Source organism: Ilyonectria robusta (genome assembly GCF_021365365.1).
Source record: "Ilyonectria robusta strain PMI_751 chromosome Unknown BGZ61scaffold_50, whole genome shotgun sequence".
Classification (NCBI taxonomy): domain Eukaryota; kingdom Fungi; phylum Ascomycota; class Sordariomycetes; order Hypocreales; family Nectriaceae; genus Ilyonectria; species Ilyonectria robusta.
The window spans coordinates 160,706-175,431 of NW_025764484.1; the positions used below are offsets into that span (position 1 = coordinate 160,706).

The 14,726-nt window shown below is 51.1% G+C and overlaps 4 protein-coding genes across 4 annotated transcripts; 2 read left to right on the top strand and 2 right to left on the bottom strand.

Moving 5' to 3' along the window:
- The first annotated feature begins 8,274 nt into the window (after window positions 1–8,274).
- On the top strand, window positions 8,275–9,942 carry BGZ61DRAFT_466626 (uncharacterized protein). Its single transcript, XM_046247688.1, has 6 exons — window positions 8,275–8,714; window positions 8,771–8,807; window positions 8,855–8,922; window positions 8,969–9,351; window positions 9,407–9,474; window positions 9,524–9,942. Exons 1-6 carry the CDS (start codon window positions 8,457–8,459, stop codon window positions 9,688–9,690), a joined length of 981 nt encoding a protein of 326 aa, XP_046094934.1. The 5' UTR covers window positions 8,275–8,456; the 3' UTR covers window positions 9,691–9,942.
- A 24-nt stretch (window positions 9,943–9,966) lies between these two features.
- BGZ61DRAFT_466627 (uncharacterized protein) lies at window positions 9,967–11,129 on the bottom strand. The gene has a single exon (XM_046247689.1). It carries the CDS (start codon window positions 11,007–11,009, stop codon window positions 10,293–10,295), a length of 717 nt encoding a protein of 238 aa, XP_046094935.1. The 5' UTR covers window positions 11,010–11,129; the 3' UTR covers window positions 9,967–10,292.
- A 1,025-nt stretch (window positions 11,130–12,154) lies between these two features.
- On the top strand, window positions 12,155–12,691 carry BGZ61DRAFT_540930 (uncharacterized protein; the record flags this gene model as incomplete). Its single annotated transcript, XM_046254973.1, has 3 exons — window positions 12,155–12,193; window positions 12,222–12,304; window positions 12,358–12,691. The coding sequence occupies 3 exons, from the start codon at window positions 12,155–12,157 to the stop codon at window positions 12,689–12,691; spliced, it is 456 nt and encodes a 151-aa protein (XP_046094936.1).
- On the bottom strand, window positions 12,646–13,693 carry BGZ61DRAFT_466629 (uncharacterized protein). The gene has a single exon (XM_046247690.1). The coding sequence runs from the start codon at window positions 13,590–13,592 to the stop codon at window positions 13,020–13,022; it is 573 nt and encodes a 190-aa protein (XP_046094937.1). The 5' UTR covers window positions 13,593–13,693; the 3' UTR covers window positions 12,646–13,019.
- Window positions 13,694–14,726: the final 1,033 nt, after the last annotated feature.

The following is a 14,726-nucleotide window of genomic DNA, read 5'->3' on the forward strand; positions in this document are numbered from 1 at the left end:
TCGAGCGTTTTCACGCGAGAGACAGCCACGTAGCTTAAACCAGTCTGAAAGTCCCGGCAGGACAGATCTGTAACTATCATGTCTTCGGTGATGCTTTGTGACTTGTGCACGGTAATAGCGTAGCATACGATCAGGGGAAACTGGGTGCGAGCGCAGAGAGTGGCTCCGATGAGGAAGTCCCTCTCCACTGGGAGAATCGGCACAATCTTCCTGCCATCAGCGGTGGTCAGGAATACCGGTCCGCTGTATTTGTCAAACTCCATCATGATAACACAGGGAGGGTCTTGGATGGGGTCGGCCCCAGGTGCCCAGCCGATATCGTAAACTGTGCCGCGAGCGCCGTTGCAGAGGCCAACTGGCTGCCAAAGGTTGGACGTCAGCATCAGACGGGAGCCAATGCATATTGGGATCTGCTTCGCAAGGTTGCCCGCCTTGTCATCAGGCGCAGCAGCCGCGCCGGGGCCGACGTTCTTAGCCATGACCTGGATGACTGGCCGGCTGAGGCGGTCGAGGTGATAGTGGTTATATTCGTTCACCCTATCTTTAGTAGCGTATACTCGTAAGGCGTTGACAAACCTTGCGACCTCTTGATCGTCTAGTTTTGCCTGTACGCGGCTGGAAAGGAGCTTCCAGGATTCCACAGATAGTTGAAGCAGCCGCAATTCCCCGAGAGCTAGGCGGAATGCCTCCTGATCGTCGCCACGCTGCCGCTGGACAACTTTCAAGAAGACCGATTTATCGAATCGCCTATATGCGTTTCTGCCCTTGATCTCTACTCCCTGAACCTCTTTATCGTAATAAAGCGGCTTCTGCAGCACAGGGGGAAGCTGAAAGAAGTCACCAACCAACAGGATGTTCAGGCCGCCAAAGAACTCTTCGTTCTTATTCGGGAACGCCTCTCGGAGACGGTCATCGATCCAAGATAGCTGACGCAGTCCCAGCATGCTCTTCTCGTCAATGATCAGATACTTGATATCCTTAAGCTTCTTCTGGAGCTGGGCCTTATCAATGGCTGAGAGAGGCTTGAAGTCCTTATTAATTGGCAGGTGCAACAGGGAATGCAAGGTAGTGCCCGAAATCTGATTTCCCGCGACGCCCGTGGGCGCGGCACGCCAGACGGGTGTCCCTCTCCCGCCCGTCGCGGCTTGTAGGTGCGCGGAGAGCAGGTTAATCAGGTATGACTTGCCAGTGCCGCCTCCGCCATCCACATGGAGTAACAACTGGGAGGGATCCCGGGTCAGGAAGTGGCCCATCACCGTGCCGTACACCAGGCGCTGCTCTGGATTTAGGGAATCGCGAGCCTCCAATGGCTGATCATCCACGTCAAGGTCAAGGGTGTTTTCCGCTTTGCGTTGCTTCCAGTAGTCGCCGTTGAGAATGCCATCATCGGTATACCGCCCAACATGAGGGGTCCAATCGTAATTAATGTCAACATCTCGGCGGCCGAGGATGTCGATGTCCTCTTCCTCCAGCGGGCGGTCAGGTAGCATGCGGGCGAGTTCATGCCAATCCTCCTCCGCGATGGGCTCCTCATGGGCCTCAAGCTCAAACTCATCGTCCTCTGCCGTCAATTCATCCGTATCCGGCTCTCCATAATGATCGTCCGCATGGGTATCGTGGAGCTGTCTACAGCGCATGTACCCGGCTGTGAAAGAATCGAACCGCTGGCCACCCACAACGAGCAACTCTTCTGGAAAGCGATGTGGATGAACCATCATCAATTTAACACGACAGAAGTCGTTAAACTGGGAAGAGGCTTCCATGGATTTGTATCGAGGGAAGTAAGACAGGACCCTCTTTTTCGCGTGAGCAGCGAGTCTCCTCCACGTGTTGAGATTGTACGACTGCAGGTATTCGAGATACGTTACATCCTCATGCTGGTCCTTTCTCTCTAGATATTTCCTGTAGCTGCCGATGGCCTCGTTGACATCTCCATCCACACGATACGAACGCGCCTGTCGCTCCAACGGACGGCAGTCCACGGTGACAACCATACGGGTGCCTTCTTGCAGCGGAATGTTAAGCAGCAGATGGGAAATCTCCTGCGCCGAGTAATCTCTCTCGGCGATCAGCTTGTTCATGAGGCGAGAGGAGAAGGACAACAGGGGCTGAACGTGCGATGTATGAGGCAAGACCTGGTCTGCAAGCCGGGAGAAAGACTCGGTCTTCTTCTCAGCTTTACTGCAATACTTCGCAGCGTAGGTAATGACCGCCTGTAAGCTGGTGCAAGGAGATATGTCGATATTGGCTAGCCAGCCTAGGATAATCGCAGGGTTGAAGTTGTTCATGAGGCTGTCATTCCGGGCCGCCTCAAAGATGTAGTACGACCGGCCTTCCTTCCTGATCACTGCGGCCAGCTCCCGCAAGGCACGAGGGAAGTCAAAACGACACTCCCTCTCTGGATTGGCAACGTTGGCCGCCTCGATATCTGCTGCGGCGCCTTCCATATCCCTTGCCAGATCGCCGGTTCTTTTCCTCACACGCAAGCAGTACGTGGTGTTGCACTTGTGGCGCTGGCAACGGTTGACGATTTGTGAGAGCCGCAGGAATGTCATCTCTATGCTCAGGGGATCCACGCTCAGGGGATTACCCTCACCCTGAGGCATAGTCCTACTCGGCTCGGGGTTAATGGCAGTGACGTGGAATCCCCACGTGCGTGCAAAAACATCACGAGCGGCTTCGTCCTCCATGTCGGCTCCGGGGCAATTTTCCATCCAGTACAGGCCGTGGTTGTGTGGACTCCCACGCCCTTGCCATTCATAACGATCCCAGTAATCCGTGATGCTGAACTTCTTGCTTAGCACGATATCCCGAAAGAGGCAGTATCGGCGGTAGAAATGGAAAGCAGCAATGTGAGGGTTCTGCCGCAATAGGCGGCGCGATAGAGCCATCCTCTCCGGCTCGGTGGCGGCTAGCCAGTCGTCATACTGGGGCATGTGCTGGTAGAGACTCCGCCAGTGTAAATCTGCCGGGCTAAACGTGATGAATGCACCAGGACAACCAAGGTTATAGGCGTAGGCCTCGAGGTCCTGCCTCTTTTTGTTCCAGAATGGACGCGTACCGCGAATAGACACCGCATGCCTTGTGATCGAGTTGATCAGCGCCTGCGCCTCGGGGTCCTCGCTGTGTTCGAGCGCCTGAATAAGTTGCTCTCGCGTCAGCGGCTGCTGTCTTCCATCATGTTGCTTCACGAAGAATCTGGACCGTGAACGTGCTTGTGACCGCATTAGCGTGTTGAAGGCGACGAAGCGGAAGGTCGGGTGGCGTGCAAAACGCCCGTCGTGCCAGCGCATCGCGTGCTCGACGTAATCTTGTAATCAATGGAGCGCAATCGGGGTTCAACAAAGTCGGCTCTACCGTCAGGAAAGAGGCAGGGAAATGCCAAGGAGAGTAGGGCATGAGAGCGATTGAACTCATTAATGGGTGTGTGTCGTATATTCGGGAGCTGCAGCTCGTGTTGTGCCTGCGCCTGGAAGCTTGTGGAAAGCCCTGAATCAGCGCCTGATTCTCCGGAGAGAATAGACCGCAGAGCATCGAGCTCCGTGTCCTTGGCCAACAGGTCCGGCACCGCAGCCTCGTCCTCCAGGTCAGGCTCTGCCTCCTGATCTTCCTCGGGTGAGTCGGGTCCAACATCGGCAGCCTCCACCTGACTCTGGGGGATAGCATCCAGGACATTACCATCTTGGGGCAATTGATTCAGCCGCTCTTCGTCGATGGCGACGCATCGATAGCCAGGATGATGGCGGCGGAGGTAAGGGATTTCCCGGTGATCTGCCGGATCTGGTGATCCGCCGGATCACCGCCACTTCGCACACTCAACATCAATCGACAATTACTCAACAACCATGGCGCCGATTGATGAGGCCCTTGATTTCCTGAAATCGTCGGAATCAGTTAATTATGCTGAGACTGCACGGCGTTTCAATTGCGACGAGACGACCTTGCGACGCCGACATCAAGGCAAACAGCGGTCAAGACGAGATGCCGACAGTTTGTATAAGTCACGTCTGTCAAAACAACAAGAACGGGATCTTATCGCTTATATTCATAAGCTTTCATCGCGTGGCATTCCCCCTACCTTACCTATGATAAAGAACTTCGCCCAGGATATCGCCAAAATCGAGGTCGGAAAGGACTGGCCGTACAGCTTCGTTCGACGCAATCGTGATGAGTTAGGTTGTACATGGTTCGACGGGTTGGACATCGCGCGAAAGAGAGCCGATAATGCCTCTAGGTATAGGGCTTATTTTGAGCTTGTAAGCCAATGCACGAAGCTTCCCTTTCACAACTGACAGTGGAAGATCCGCACAAAAATCGAGAAATACAACATCCTACCCTGCAACACGTATAACGCGGATGAGAAAGGATTTCTCTTGGGTGTGATCAATCGAACGAAGAGAGTATTTTCCATTAACGTCAAAAAGCAAGGCAAATTGCTCGGTGCGTCGCAAGATGGTAATCGATCTTGGATTACGTTCCTGGCGTGCATCAGCCAGGACATGACATCGCTGCCCCCATTCCTCATCTATCAAGGCAAACCAGGACAAGTCCAGGACTCTTGGCTCAATGAATTTGACCCAGAACATCAATCAGCCTTCTTTACCACCTCAGAAACGGGGTGGACAAATCACGAGCTTGGAAAAGAGTGGCTCGTCGGTGTTTTCGATCGCTTTACTAAGGCAAAAGCTCGAAACGGTCGTGATTATCGCCTTCTCATTACCGACGGCCACTCTAGCCATGTTAATATGGACTTTCTGGAGTGGTGTGACCAGCACCGGATTATCGTTGCGGTGTTTCCCCCCCATTCCACGCATCGGCTGCAACCCTTGGACGTGTCGCTATTCAGCCCCCTTTCGACCGCATACTCAAATCAGCTTATCCAGTGGACAGCAAAAACACAAGGCCTTATTGGCCTATCGAAACGTGAGTTCTGGACTTTATTTTGGAACGCATTTGAGACTTCCTTCTCTTCCGAGAACATTGCGAGTGGGTGGAAACGGACTGGTCTCCTGCCTTTTGACCCAGAAGTGGTCCTATCGCAGATCACTGAGAAAAAAGATGATGATTCGAATACGGGTAGCGACTCGGCAGAATCACTAGCCCTTCAGCAACCTACGGCCCGAGATTTACGCCGACTTATTGACAAAGTAGTCGACAAATCCTCTATCGATGCTGACCGCAACAGCCGAAAGCTGAAGAACACCCTCGAAAGCCTGCAATCTGAGGTTGAACTGCTTCGATATGAGAATCAAGGACTCCGCGAGACAATTAGCCAAGAAAAGAAGCGCAGACAGCGCGGTAAAGCTCTGAAAGATCTGCTCTTTGATCGTACAGATCCAAATTCAGCTCAGGTGTTTAGCCCAGCAAAAGTCGCTCAAGCCCGCCTAAAGAAAGCGGCGATGGACGCCCAAAAGAAAGAGGAGGTTCTGCAGAAGGAATCGCAAAAGGCTCAGCGACAGCAGAAGGCGGCGGAGCAAAAAGCTCTCGCTCTGGAGAAGAGGAGGCAACGAGAGGCGGAAATAGAGAGAAAACGGCAGGTAAGGGAGGCCAGGCAGCAAGAGAAGGAGACCAATCGACAGATTCGACAAGAACTTAAGCGTCGCAATCTGGAAATGGCACATGAAATGCAACATGAACGACGGGTGGCTTCTGAAGGCCGCGAGAAGAGTCCGGACGTTCGAGACGAGATAATCGTCGCTCTTCCACTCATACCAGAGCCGCCGGTAGCATCACAGGCCCTAGATCTACCAAAAGACAACCGAAAAGGGAAGGCAGCGACCACTCCAATCCGTACCGCTCGTCCGAAAAGACCCTGTCTAGCTGTTGAGAGTGATCGGGAGATGGTAGTCGCATTTCGGGGTACCGGGCGGCCGCAGCGGAATAGCAAGCGACCACGATGGCTTGATGACTGCGAAATAGACTGAGACATATCTTATAGTTGCATTTTCATTATGTGTTTAATTTTGGAAGATTTGGGACTGCGGCTGTGGAGCTATTATAGATTGATGTCTGGAATGCAAGTAGGTGTAAGTCCGGCGAATCACCAGATCCGGCAGATCACCGGGAAATCCCTTAGTCTACAGTGGGGTGCAAAGAGTTTGAAGACCCCTTCGCGTACCGACCCTCTGACTAGCCTAGTTAGGCCGGCTTCATCAATGCCGCTTTTACAGCTGAATCTTCCCTCTTTCAATCACTTCTTTCTTTACATCACGATGCCTCGAGGCAAAGAGCTATCGCCGTCACTACGGTCTCGTATCTGCGAGCTGAAGCGGCAGGGCTATTCCTATCGTCAAGTCCATAAGGCATTTCCTGAGATCCCTCTCGGCACGATAAAAACAACCTGCCGGCGCGAAGCCCAACGGGGCACCGAAAATATCTCTCTTCCGCGCTCCGGCGGGCCTCGAAAGCTGACCGACGAGCAACGCGATCAAATATACGATACGATAACAACGACTCCTCATATCCCGATGCGAGACCTGCTTGACTCAGTCGACAATGCCGTTAAGATACGCTCTATACGATATCTCCTTCGCGAAATGGATAAGCGGAAATGGCTCCAAAAAAAACGCCCTGCCCTGACGGAAGACGATGCTCGAAAGCGGCTTCAATGGGCACACCGCTATGAGCATACAGATTGGAGCTGTGTGAAATGGAGCGATGAGTGTATGGTCCGCCGAGGTCAGGGCATTCGGCCTATCTATACATTCCTTCGCCCTTGCGAGCAGATCGAGCAAGGCGACGTTACTCATACTCCGCAGCAAGGAGCGGTCCGGCAGATGTTTTGGGCTGCCTTTGGTCAACGGGCCCGTACGCCGTTGATCCCTCTTATAGGAAACGTCAATGCCCAGGGCATCTACGATCTCTATTCCTTTATCCTGCCCTGGTTCCTTGAGTCGGGCGATATCTTTATGCATGACAATGCCTCTGTACATACGGCTCGGATTATCAAGGCGCTGCTGGAAGAGCTAGGAATCCAGGTTATGATCTGGCCGCCTTATTCTCCGGACTTAAATCCAATTGAAAATCTGTGGGCCTTAATGAAAGCTGAGATATATCGATTACATCCTGAATTGAATTACGCAGACGATACAGTCGCTACGCAATACAGACTGGTAGAGGCTGCAATAGAAGCTTGGGATAATATTCAACCACATATACTGCAGAATCTTAGCGATACAATGCCTCATCGAGTAGCCGCAGTAATTGCAGCTGAAGGTTGGTATACCAAATACTAGATAATCTTAAAGCAGCTTCATAACAAAGCCCCTGTCAGGTGGGTCGGTACGCGAAGGGGTCTTCAAACTCTTTGCACCCCACTGTATCATCCGATTCCTGGATGCTCGGCCTTCTGTGTGCCCAAACCCTTTCTCCTGGGTCCGCCACCAATCAAAGCTATATCCTTTTAGCGTGTCGTGTAAATGCCCGCCCCGGCCGTTCCGCGAGACGAGGGCGAGAGGTGGCAAAGAGGAGGCTTTCAGGAGGCGTATCACTAAGGGTGGATTTTGCTACACGTCGATGTGGGAGCCAAACCCAAAATACTGGTGTCAGCCCTTCTTGAGGTGTGTCTTGCCACCGTATCCCACTACAAAGTCCAGGACGGACTCGCTCATCGCCAGATGCTTTGTACAGGAACTGGCGGCTCAAATTCTGGTCCCTCACTGCCAATTTTTGCAATGCAGCCTCTTGGTTCAGAAGTTCACGGTGGCAGATGTGTATCCGGCATTCTCCCATATTAGACCTTTTCGGGGATTTATGTGGGGCGCGGACACGGAAGGTCTACCTGGCAAGAACTTGAGGAGGAAACGCCGCTTGTGTCGATCCATAAAGCGTTCCAAGTCGTAGCCGGCTCCTTCGCTTCGTTGAGTACGTAGACTCTCCCAAGAGGTATTCCCCCATGGAAAAGCGCATGGCGGCGGATTGCGCCCCCCAACGCTAACGGCGACAACGGCAAGCTAGCCTGAAATCGTCAGCCGATTATGATGGTTCCATGTACGAAAGCCGGTTGCCACAAATCAGAAATGGTTCCACCTCGGTCATTTCATCCATGTACGCGCATGTGGAATCTCATATTCGGCTGCTAATCTGGATATTAGACCCCGCGACTCTCGCTTTGCGTGTTGGCAAATCGTGGGACAAATGTTCTAATTTTACTTAGAAATATAGTAGGGCCTAACCATGAGGAATAGGACGACTTTTTGTTCCTTACAGGCGCTGGGAAATCCTTGGATCCATCCGATCGGTCGCTATCCAACCCTCAATTCCTTGCACATGACAGCGTTGTGGCCTTCTTGCGGGGTAAGAAAAGGTACATGCCCGCTCACGGATTCTAAGCTTATCTCACCTTAGGTTTCCTGTCTTGAGCACGTTTGTGGGTCTGAATGCTCGTTTTCCGATAGGTCGTTCGTTTGCTCCGACGCCGCGCTTAGCAGCAGTGTGAGCGTCTGCTTTGGAAGTCAATGTGGGGTGAAGGATGCACTTCGTGGGTTTGCGTTCCGTCCAGTCACTTCCTCGGTAGCTTATACAGTTCAGTGGCAACAAGACTGCTTTCCGTCAGCTGCGGGATCTCTGAGCGGAATGTTTCCACGACAGTCCTTATCTGTTGTACTCTGGGCTGTTGTCTTGCGTTGGCAGCTGTTATCTTAAGGCTTATCACTCGGCTGAGCCGGCAGGGGGGCGGGTGGATGGTGGATGATTTAATTACAGCTTTGGCAACGGTAAGCTATGGCATCATTACCCCTGCCTTTCTATCCTAGGCCTAATTTAGTGTTAGGTATTTATAATACCTATATCCGGAGTAATCATTGCAGGCAAGTTACTTAGCTTATAGCTGGTCTCTCGTGCTAACACCTCAAAGCTGTGAAGACTGGACTTGGGAGAGATATTTGGATGCTTGAACCGGAAGAAATCACAGAATTTCTCAAGGTAGGCATACCTATCTATCTTCGGCGCCTCCTGCTGACCAGTCCAGCTGTACTACTTTGCGGAACTATTATACCCCCTCTGTCTCTATCCTTCCAAAGCCGCATTTCTTTTCTTCTACCTGCGTATTTTCTGGTCCCAAACCTTCCGTCGAATCACATACGGCACGATCGTCTTCACCTGTGCAGCTGGCTTGTCGAGTACAATCGTAAATATATTTCAATGCCGACCTGTCAGTTATGCATGGACCGGGTGGGACGGGGAGCACACCGGGCATTGTATGAACATGAATTATCAGGCGTGGTCTAATGCGGGCATCAGCATCGCGCTTGATTTCTGGATAATTGGACTCCCTATTTCACAAATAGCCAGCCTCACCTGGCCCTGGAGAAGGAAAGCAGAAGCATTCTTGATGTTCGGTCTAGGGCTCTTGTACGTTTTTTTCTTCTTTACTTTAGGTCTACTTTGCTAACTAGAGAATTTCAAGCATCACAATTGTTTCAATCATACGATTAAGGTACCTCGTCTTCTACCAGAGAACAGTTAATCCGACATGTAAGTTGGTCCGCAAGAATGTGTAATTGCTTGTTTCTGATCTTGCTAGGGGACCTGGTTCCATTAACCAATTGGTCTCTGGTGGAAGTTGACGTTGGCGTCATCTGCGCTTGCATGCCAGCATTACGAATCCTCATAACGAGAGTGTTACCGGACCTATTGACATCGTCGGATTCGAACAGGAGACCGGCCCCTACGGGACCGCCAATGCCTTGAGGAAGGGACTACTAGGGGGGGCTCAAAATCGCCATCCCCGCCCTTCGTACCTCAGGACGGGGGGGACCGCAAAAATAACACAGGTACCTACTATTTTGACATTATCATCTTTGTAACGGGTCAGGCCCACTTGGCTGGCGGCTCTGCCGCCAAGCCCGAATTCTTCTCCACAGCGCCATCGAGTTGATTCTCGAATCTTCTATATTAAAGAAGATATAACGCGTCTTCACGCACCCAGTTTGTATTTAGATTCTTTCCTTTCTTCATCTTGAAAGTAAACAGCATAGGGACTAGTTAGTTGAATCAACTCGCTAGAGGCCTTTCACAATCTTATGCACACCCATGTAACTCACCCACAACAACTGCAATTTTGCATTAATTGGCGACATGACTACATTATCTAATAGCGAATTTACTGAAATATCTGCTGTTTAAAAATGGATTAATCCAGAAACTGGCAAGCCTATTTTTTCACGCTTTAATAATGAGACTATTGAGGAATGGACTGTCGCGGCGGCGGAGCTTTTCAACGCAGGCTTTTACTACTTGGGTTATCTCGCGTACCGACGTTGATGACGGGGATCATGGGGTTGGTCTGCCGATTATATTCTATTCAGACAGTTATTATAAAATGAGCTTTCCCAACAGGCATTTGAACACTCACTGGTCCAAAAGAATTCGCAAACACTGATGTATCTGCCGCTGAACGCAGTCGACGATGGCTTGTCGGAAGGGCTTGCCTGTTTTCCTTTCCTCTTTTTCTTTTTACCCCCCTCCTGACTTCCGGCTCCTGGGGTGCTGGCCAGCTGGCCTCCCCCTCCGCCTTCGAGCCAGAACTCCACGTCTTTAGGACCTCCACCGAACTCTTTTACCCTTGGGGGATGTTGGAGGCCGTGTCCGTCGTTCGTGTTGGCGAGGCCAATAATGGTCTTGACTTTCCGCACGATTTCACCCTTTTTGTTCTTCCTTTCTGGCAGGTGAGTAGGCCTCACCTTAAGCTTCTTGAGGAAGTGGTTCAGTTTGTGCTTGCTTCTTTGGTGAGCAGAGTAGTACATGAACATTATCTGGTCCAGCGGCCCTGCTTCGTAAAAGGCCCCGTGGCAGACATTAACGTTGACAAGGGAGCGGCAGGTTGATACCCTCACGCTCGAAAAGAATCCTCGTATTGCTATCAATCCTGTGCCAAGATCCCACTTAAGCGCGTGATCGGCTAGAGAGAATCTCTTGCTAGCCCCAATCGTAGTGGATTCCCCGTCAGCTTTGAGTAGTGGTTTAGGAAGATGTTGAAGGCCTGAACCAGAGACTGTGCAGGAGGGCATAATATCAGGGAATAGAAGGGAAGCCAATACTAACCTCCAGGGTTGAAAATGCGGAAGATGTTGTTGCTCATCTGGAGCTGTAGGAAGTTGACGGAGGGACGACTAAAGGAAGATAAACGAGCAAAATGGAGACAGGAAATGACAAGTGCGATTTTGACACGCTGTCTGATCAGATCGAGTGGCCCCTGGGCGCTGGTTGAGGCGTGTTTCAGGGGCGCTTCAGAGATCAGCCCAGTTCTCGGCTTACCCTGTTTCAGCCTTGGGACCATCCCGGCGCTTTTACTACCTTTTTCAACGTGATGAGTATATCAGAATTACCCGATCCGGCAAGCGCTTAACTTGTCAAAGTACAGCGTTCACTTGGCGCTTAGTGAAAGGGGTTGCACTGGCCCCTGATTCTGTGACGTACTAGTAGTATGGAGGACACTTTGATGAGCTTCAGATAGTATATTTACGACTGGACAAAGAAACAAGCCCCTTTCACTGTCATCTTGAAGCATATCCGTGACCGCCAAGTTATTTGTTTAGGATATGCACGACAAGCCGCGTCCATGACATTCAGGAGGGACAATGACTGGTGCAATGCCAAGTCTCTACTTAAGATTCGATCGAATCGAAGTCTCAAAAGAGTAAATGGGTTGACTAACCAGCCAGAGTTCAATTTCAATATAAAAGCCCGACACTTCCCCAGTTTCTCGCCAAGGAATACTTCATATTGCAATTCCATTCTTACACCCATTACCTGAGTTGAGCTTAGGTTACCTGCTTTATTTCTATCATCCTCTCGACTGGACTGTTCAAAATGTTCTGCCGTCTCGCCTTGACGCTTCTCTTATCAATTTGGCTGGCTGAGAGCTCCGTCCTAGCCAGATTCAACGGTGTACCCGAGCAGGCCTCGAGGCTCGTTGCGCAAGAGGCGAGGCAAGAAATGGCTTAGGCAACTCCCGACTGGCGGTCCAGAATTGTCCGTTCCAAGACGCCTACGACAAAACCTGCGTACGCAGTACACACTAGACTCGGCCTGCTTCTAAATAGAATCTGGACAGTGGAGCTGGGAGATGATGATAACCAGGAGGATGAGCGCATGCAGATTCTAGCGTACGCGGAGGCACGTCAGGCCAGACCTCAACACCTACCAGGCCAAGATGGGAAATGCCTGGTCCCAGGGCCTCGATGATGCTGGTGTGAGCTCATTTAAACGCACACGCCGAGTATGGCGATGAACTTAGCACGAACCGGGGCTATAACAAGCGAATTCCTCCAAGCGAGGGTGGTGTACTTGATGACCGTGGCCGGTGAGTTGATATGCATATGTGATTTGTACATCGGCATTGATTTCGTTAATTAGACAAACCCGCGGCGAACACTTTGAGGGCCAGGGAGGTCCAGGCGACAAGTACTCCCAAGCAAATCGAGAGCAGGGTGGTCGCAATGACAATGATGTCGTTGATGCGCCCTTCTCCCAGAGTACCGGTTTGGGCAGCGCAGGTGACATTGCGACACAGGGCAAGCAAGCATCGCGAGCAAACGTCGGCAGCAACCCGCCTGGTCCGGGCGGTGCCAAGTTCAAGGGCGAGAACTACTACACACCCGAGAGCGTTCCCGACAGCATCTCGGCAGAAGGATGGGTTGCCCCAGAGAGTATAACGGAGGCGAGTCGGGAAGCCGAGAGGCTTGAATGAATTAGTGTGAAAAAATCACGAGACAACCACGGTATGGAATGAAGGACAGCACTACTCAAAATGTACAATGATTGTGATTCGTAAGAATATACACTGAGATAACTCGCAAACTAAGAACTGAACAATCCGAAGTATCAAACCCCAATATGTGCGGTATGGCCAATAAATAGGCTGCTTTGGACTCAAACGAAGGTGATGCAACACATAGAAACATCCTGAACAATCTGATGTATCAAACCCCAATATCTGCCTTCTTGCTAATAAAGAGTGAACTCAAAGGTAATGCAACACATAGAAATATTTCCGACATAAATATCACAGAAACCCATTAGCGAGTGTAGATGATGCGAGGGCCAGCAAATCTAGGGTTCCAAGAAATATAGTCATTGTCGTAAACACCGACCAACTCGAATCCCTCCTGGGTTCCAGCGGCCTTGCATGGTGTTTTCTTGGTGAGATAGGCGTTGTAGGTAGCATCCCAGGTGGCAGTAGCTCCTCTTTTAGCAGAGAGGCGGCCAAGATGGATATTGCGCTGATTTCCAGGGCCCCAGCCACTGGTAGGTCCTGGAGCGGGGCTATTGCTTGTGAAGACGTCAAGCTTTTTGCTTCCGCGCAGCTGGGCCGTGTTATCGAGGACAAATGCGAATTGACACTTCTTGCCCTCGGCTGCTCTAGGATAGGTAAAGGTTAAAAGGGCAGTGAAATCGTTTCCATGGTTATAGTCGGCTTTGGAAACCACTCCCTGGGTAGTGCGGGCGATTGCACCGTTGCGGACGTTATACTTCCAGAGTGCCGAAGGGGTAAAGTAGTTGACTGCTTGACGAGATTCGAGGGAGTCCGGAGGAGCCCCAAGAACGGAAACTGCAGCAAAGGTGGAGGCGATAAAGGTCTTGAAGAGCATTGTAATTGGCGCGAACGCGAAGATGTAAAAATGTTCAAGACGGAGATGAAGGCTGTATTGCTGTGATCAGCGGTGAGTTGCTGAAAGATATTAGATGGAAGAGGACTTAAGGTTACTTATATGTTAAAAGTTGCGCCCTCTGACACATTTCCAGCTCAATCACGCGTTTCCAAGCAGCTAACATGATGCTCAGCCTACGCTGTGGTGATGCATATCTGGCGTTGCTGCGCCACCACACTCAAGAGTCGAGTGGTCGAAAATAGCATCAACGCACAGCCCTCGCCGTATGCCGACTGTCGACAATGCCCAGGTGGCTCCTGCTGCTAGATCAGCTGGACAAAGCAGCCATTATAAGGCGTCCAATCACAATTCGGTGCCGTCATACGGTTATATTTTGGGTCGGGCTTAGATACGAAAATGCCGGCTAAGCTCTTAAGGTTTGGGGTCTAGACCGACGAAGACCGGCGTGAACAGAGGCTCTAAACCAAAAAGGTGGTGAGATTGTGGCCAACCACTGCCACTGGAGACTTGACTGCTGCGTTTCTCAGAGCTCTAACTATGCCTTGAGGAACGAAAGGTTCTTTCTTCCGCGCCCTCCGTAAAACTCGGGCCACTAAACGGTCCATGCTCAACGTCTTCACCTCAATCGTCGTGCCCTGATTTCTGAGATCCTTCTTACACAGACCTCCAGGAGAGAATCACAGATGTACTTACATCGCATATTTGGCAGGCGCCAGAGTAATGGCAGGAAAGCAGAGGAGCGTATCAACCAGGAATTATTCAAATACTGCTCTTATCTAAATCTGAAAGCCCAGAATTAGGGAGCTGATATCAGCGGTAGCCTTTCTAGGTCTAGATGATGGTATGTGTTTCGAAGATTCAGTGGCGCTACCTGGCTACAGCTGGCATCATATTTGGTGATGAGCTCAGTCCGTTTCTTCTTTGCACCATCTCTGGCGGTTTGCACTGTAGCCAAAAGTATGGCTCCAAGATCGTAACGAGTAGCGAGGCCCGACTCTTTGCCACTACTGGGAATTGGCTCGGGCAGGAGCATATCAGGAAGCTTCCTGTACCATTGTGATACGACCCCTGGCAATGGCCTTTTTTGATGTTGCAGTAGGTGCTTCCTGCGGA

What these genes read in the sequence shown, in the direction of transcription:
- BGZ61DRAFT_466626 (XM_046247688.1), top strand. Translation starts at nt 8,457, where the DNA reads ATGTGGGGTGAAGGATGCACTTCGTGGGTTTGCGTTCCGTCCAGTCAC. An exon ending in ATCCGGAGTAATCATTGCAG is followed by an intron (nt 8,808 to 8,854) that starts GCAAGTTACTTA and finishes AACACCTCAAAG; the next exon opens with CTGTGAAGACTGGACTTGGG. An exon ending in GAGAACAGTTAATCCGACAT is followed by an intron (nt 9,475 to 9,523) that starts GTAAGTTGGTCC and finishes TGATCTTGCTAG; the next exon opens with GGGACCTGGTTCCATTAACC.
- BGZ61DRAFT_466629 (XM_046247690.1), bottom strand. Translation starts at nt 13,592, where the DNA reads ATGCTCTTCAAGACCTTTATCGCCTCCACCTTTGCTGCAGTTTCCGTT.
- BGZ61DRAFT_466627 (XM_046247689.1), bottom strand. Translation starts at nt 11,009, where the DNA reads ATGCCCTCCTGCACAGTCTCTGGTTCAGGCCTTCAACATCTTCCTAAA.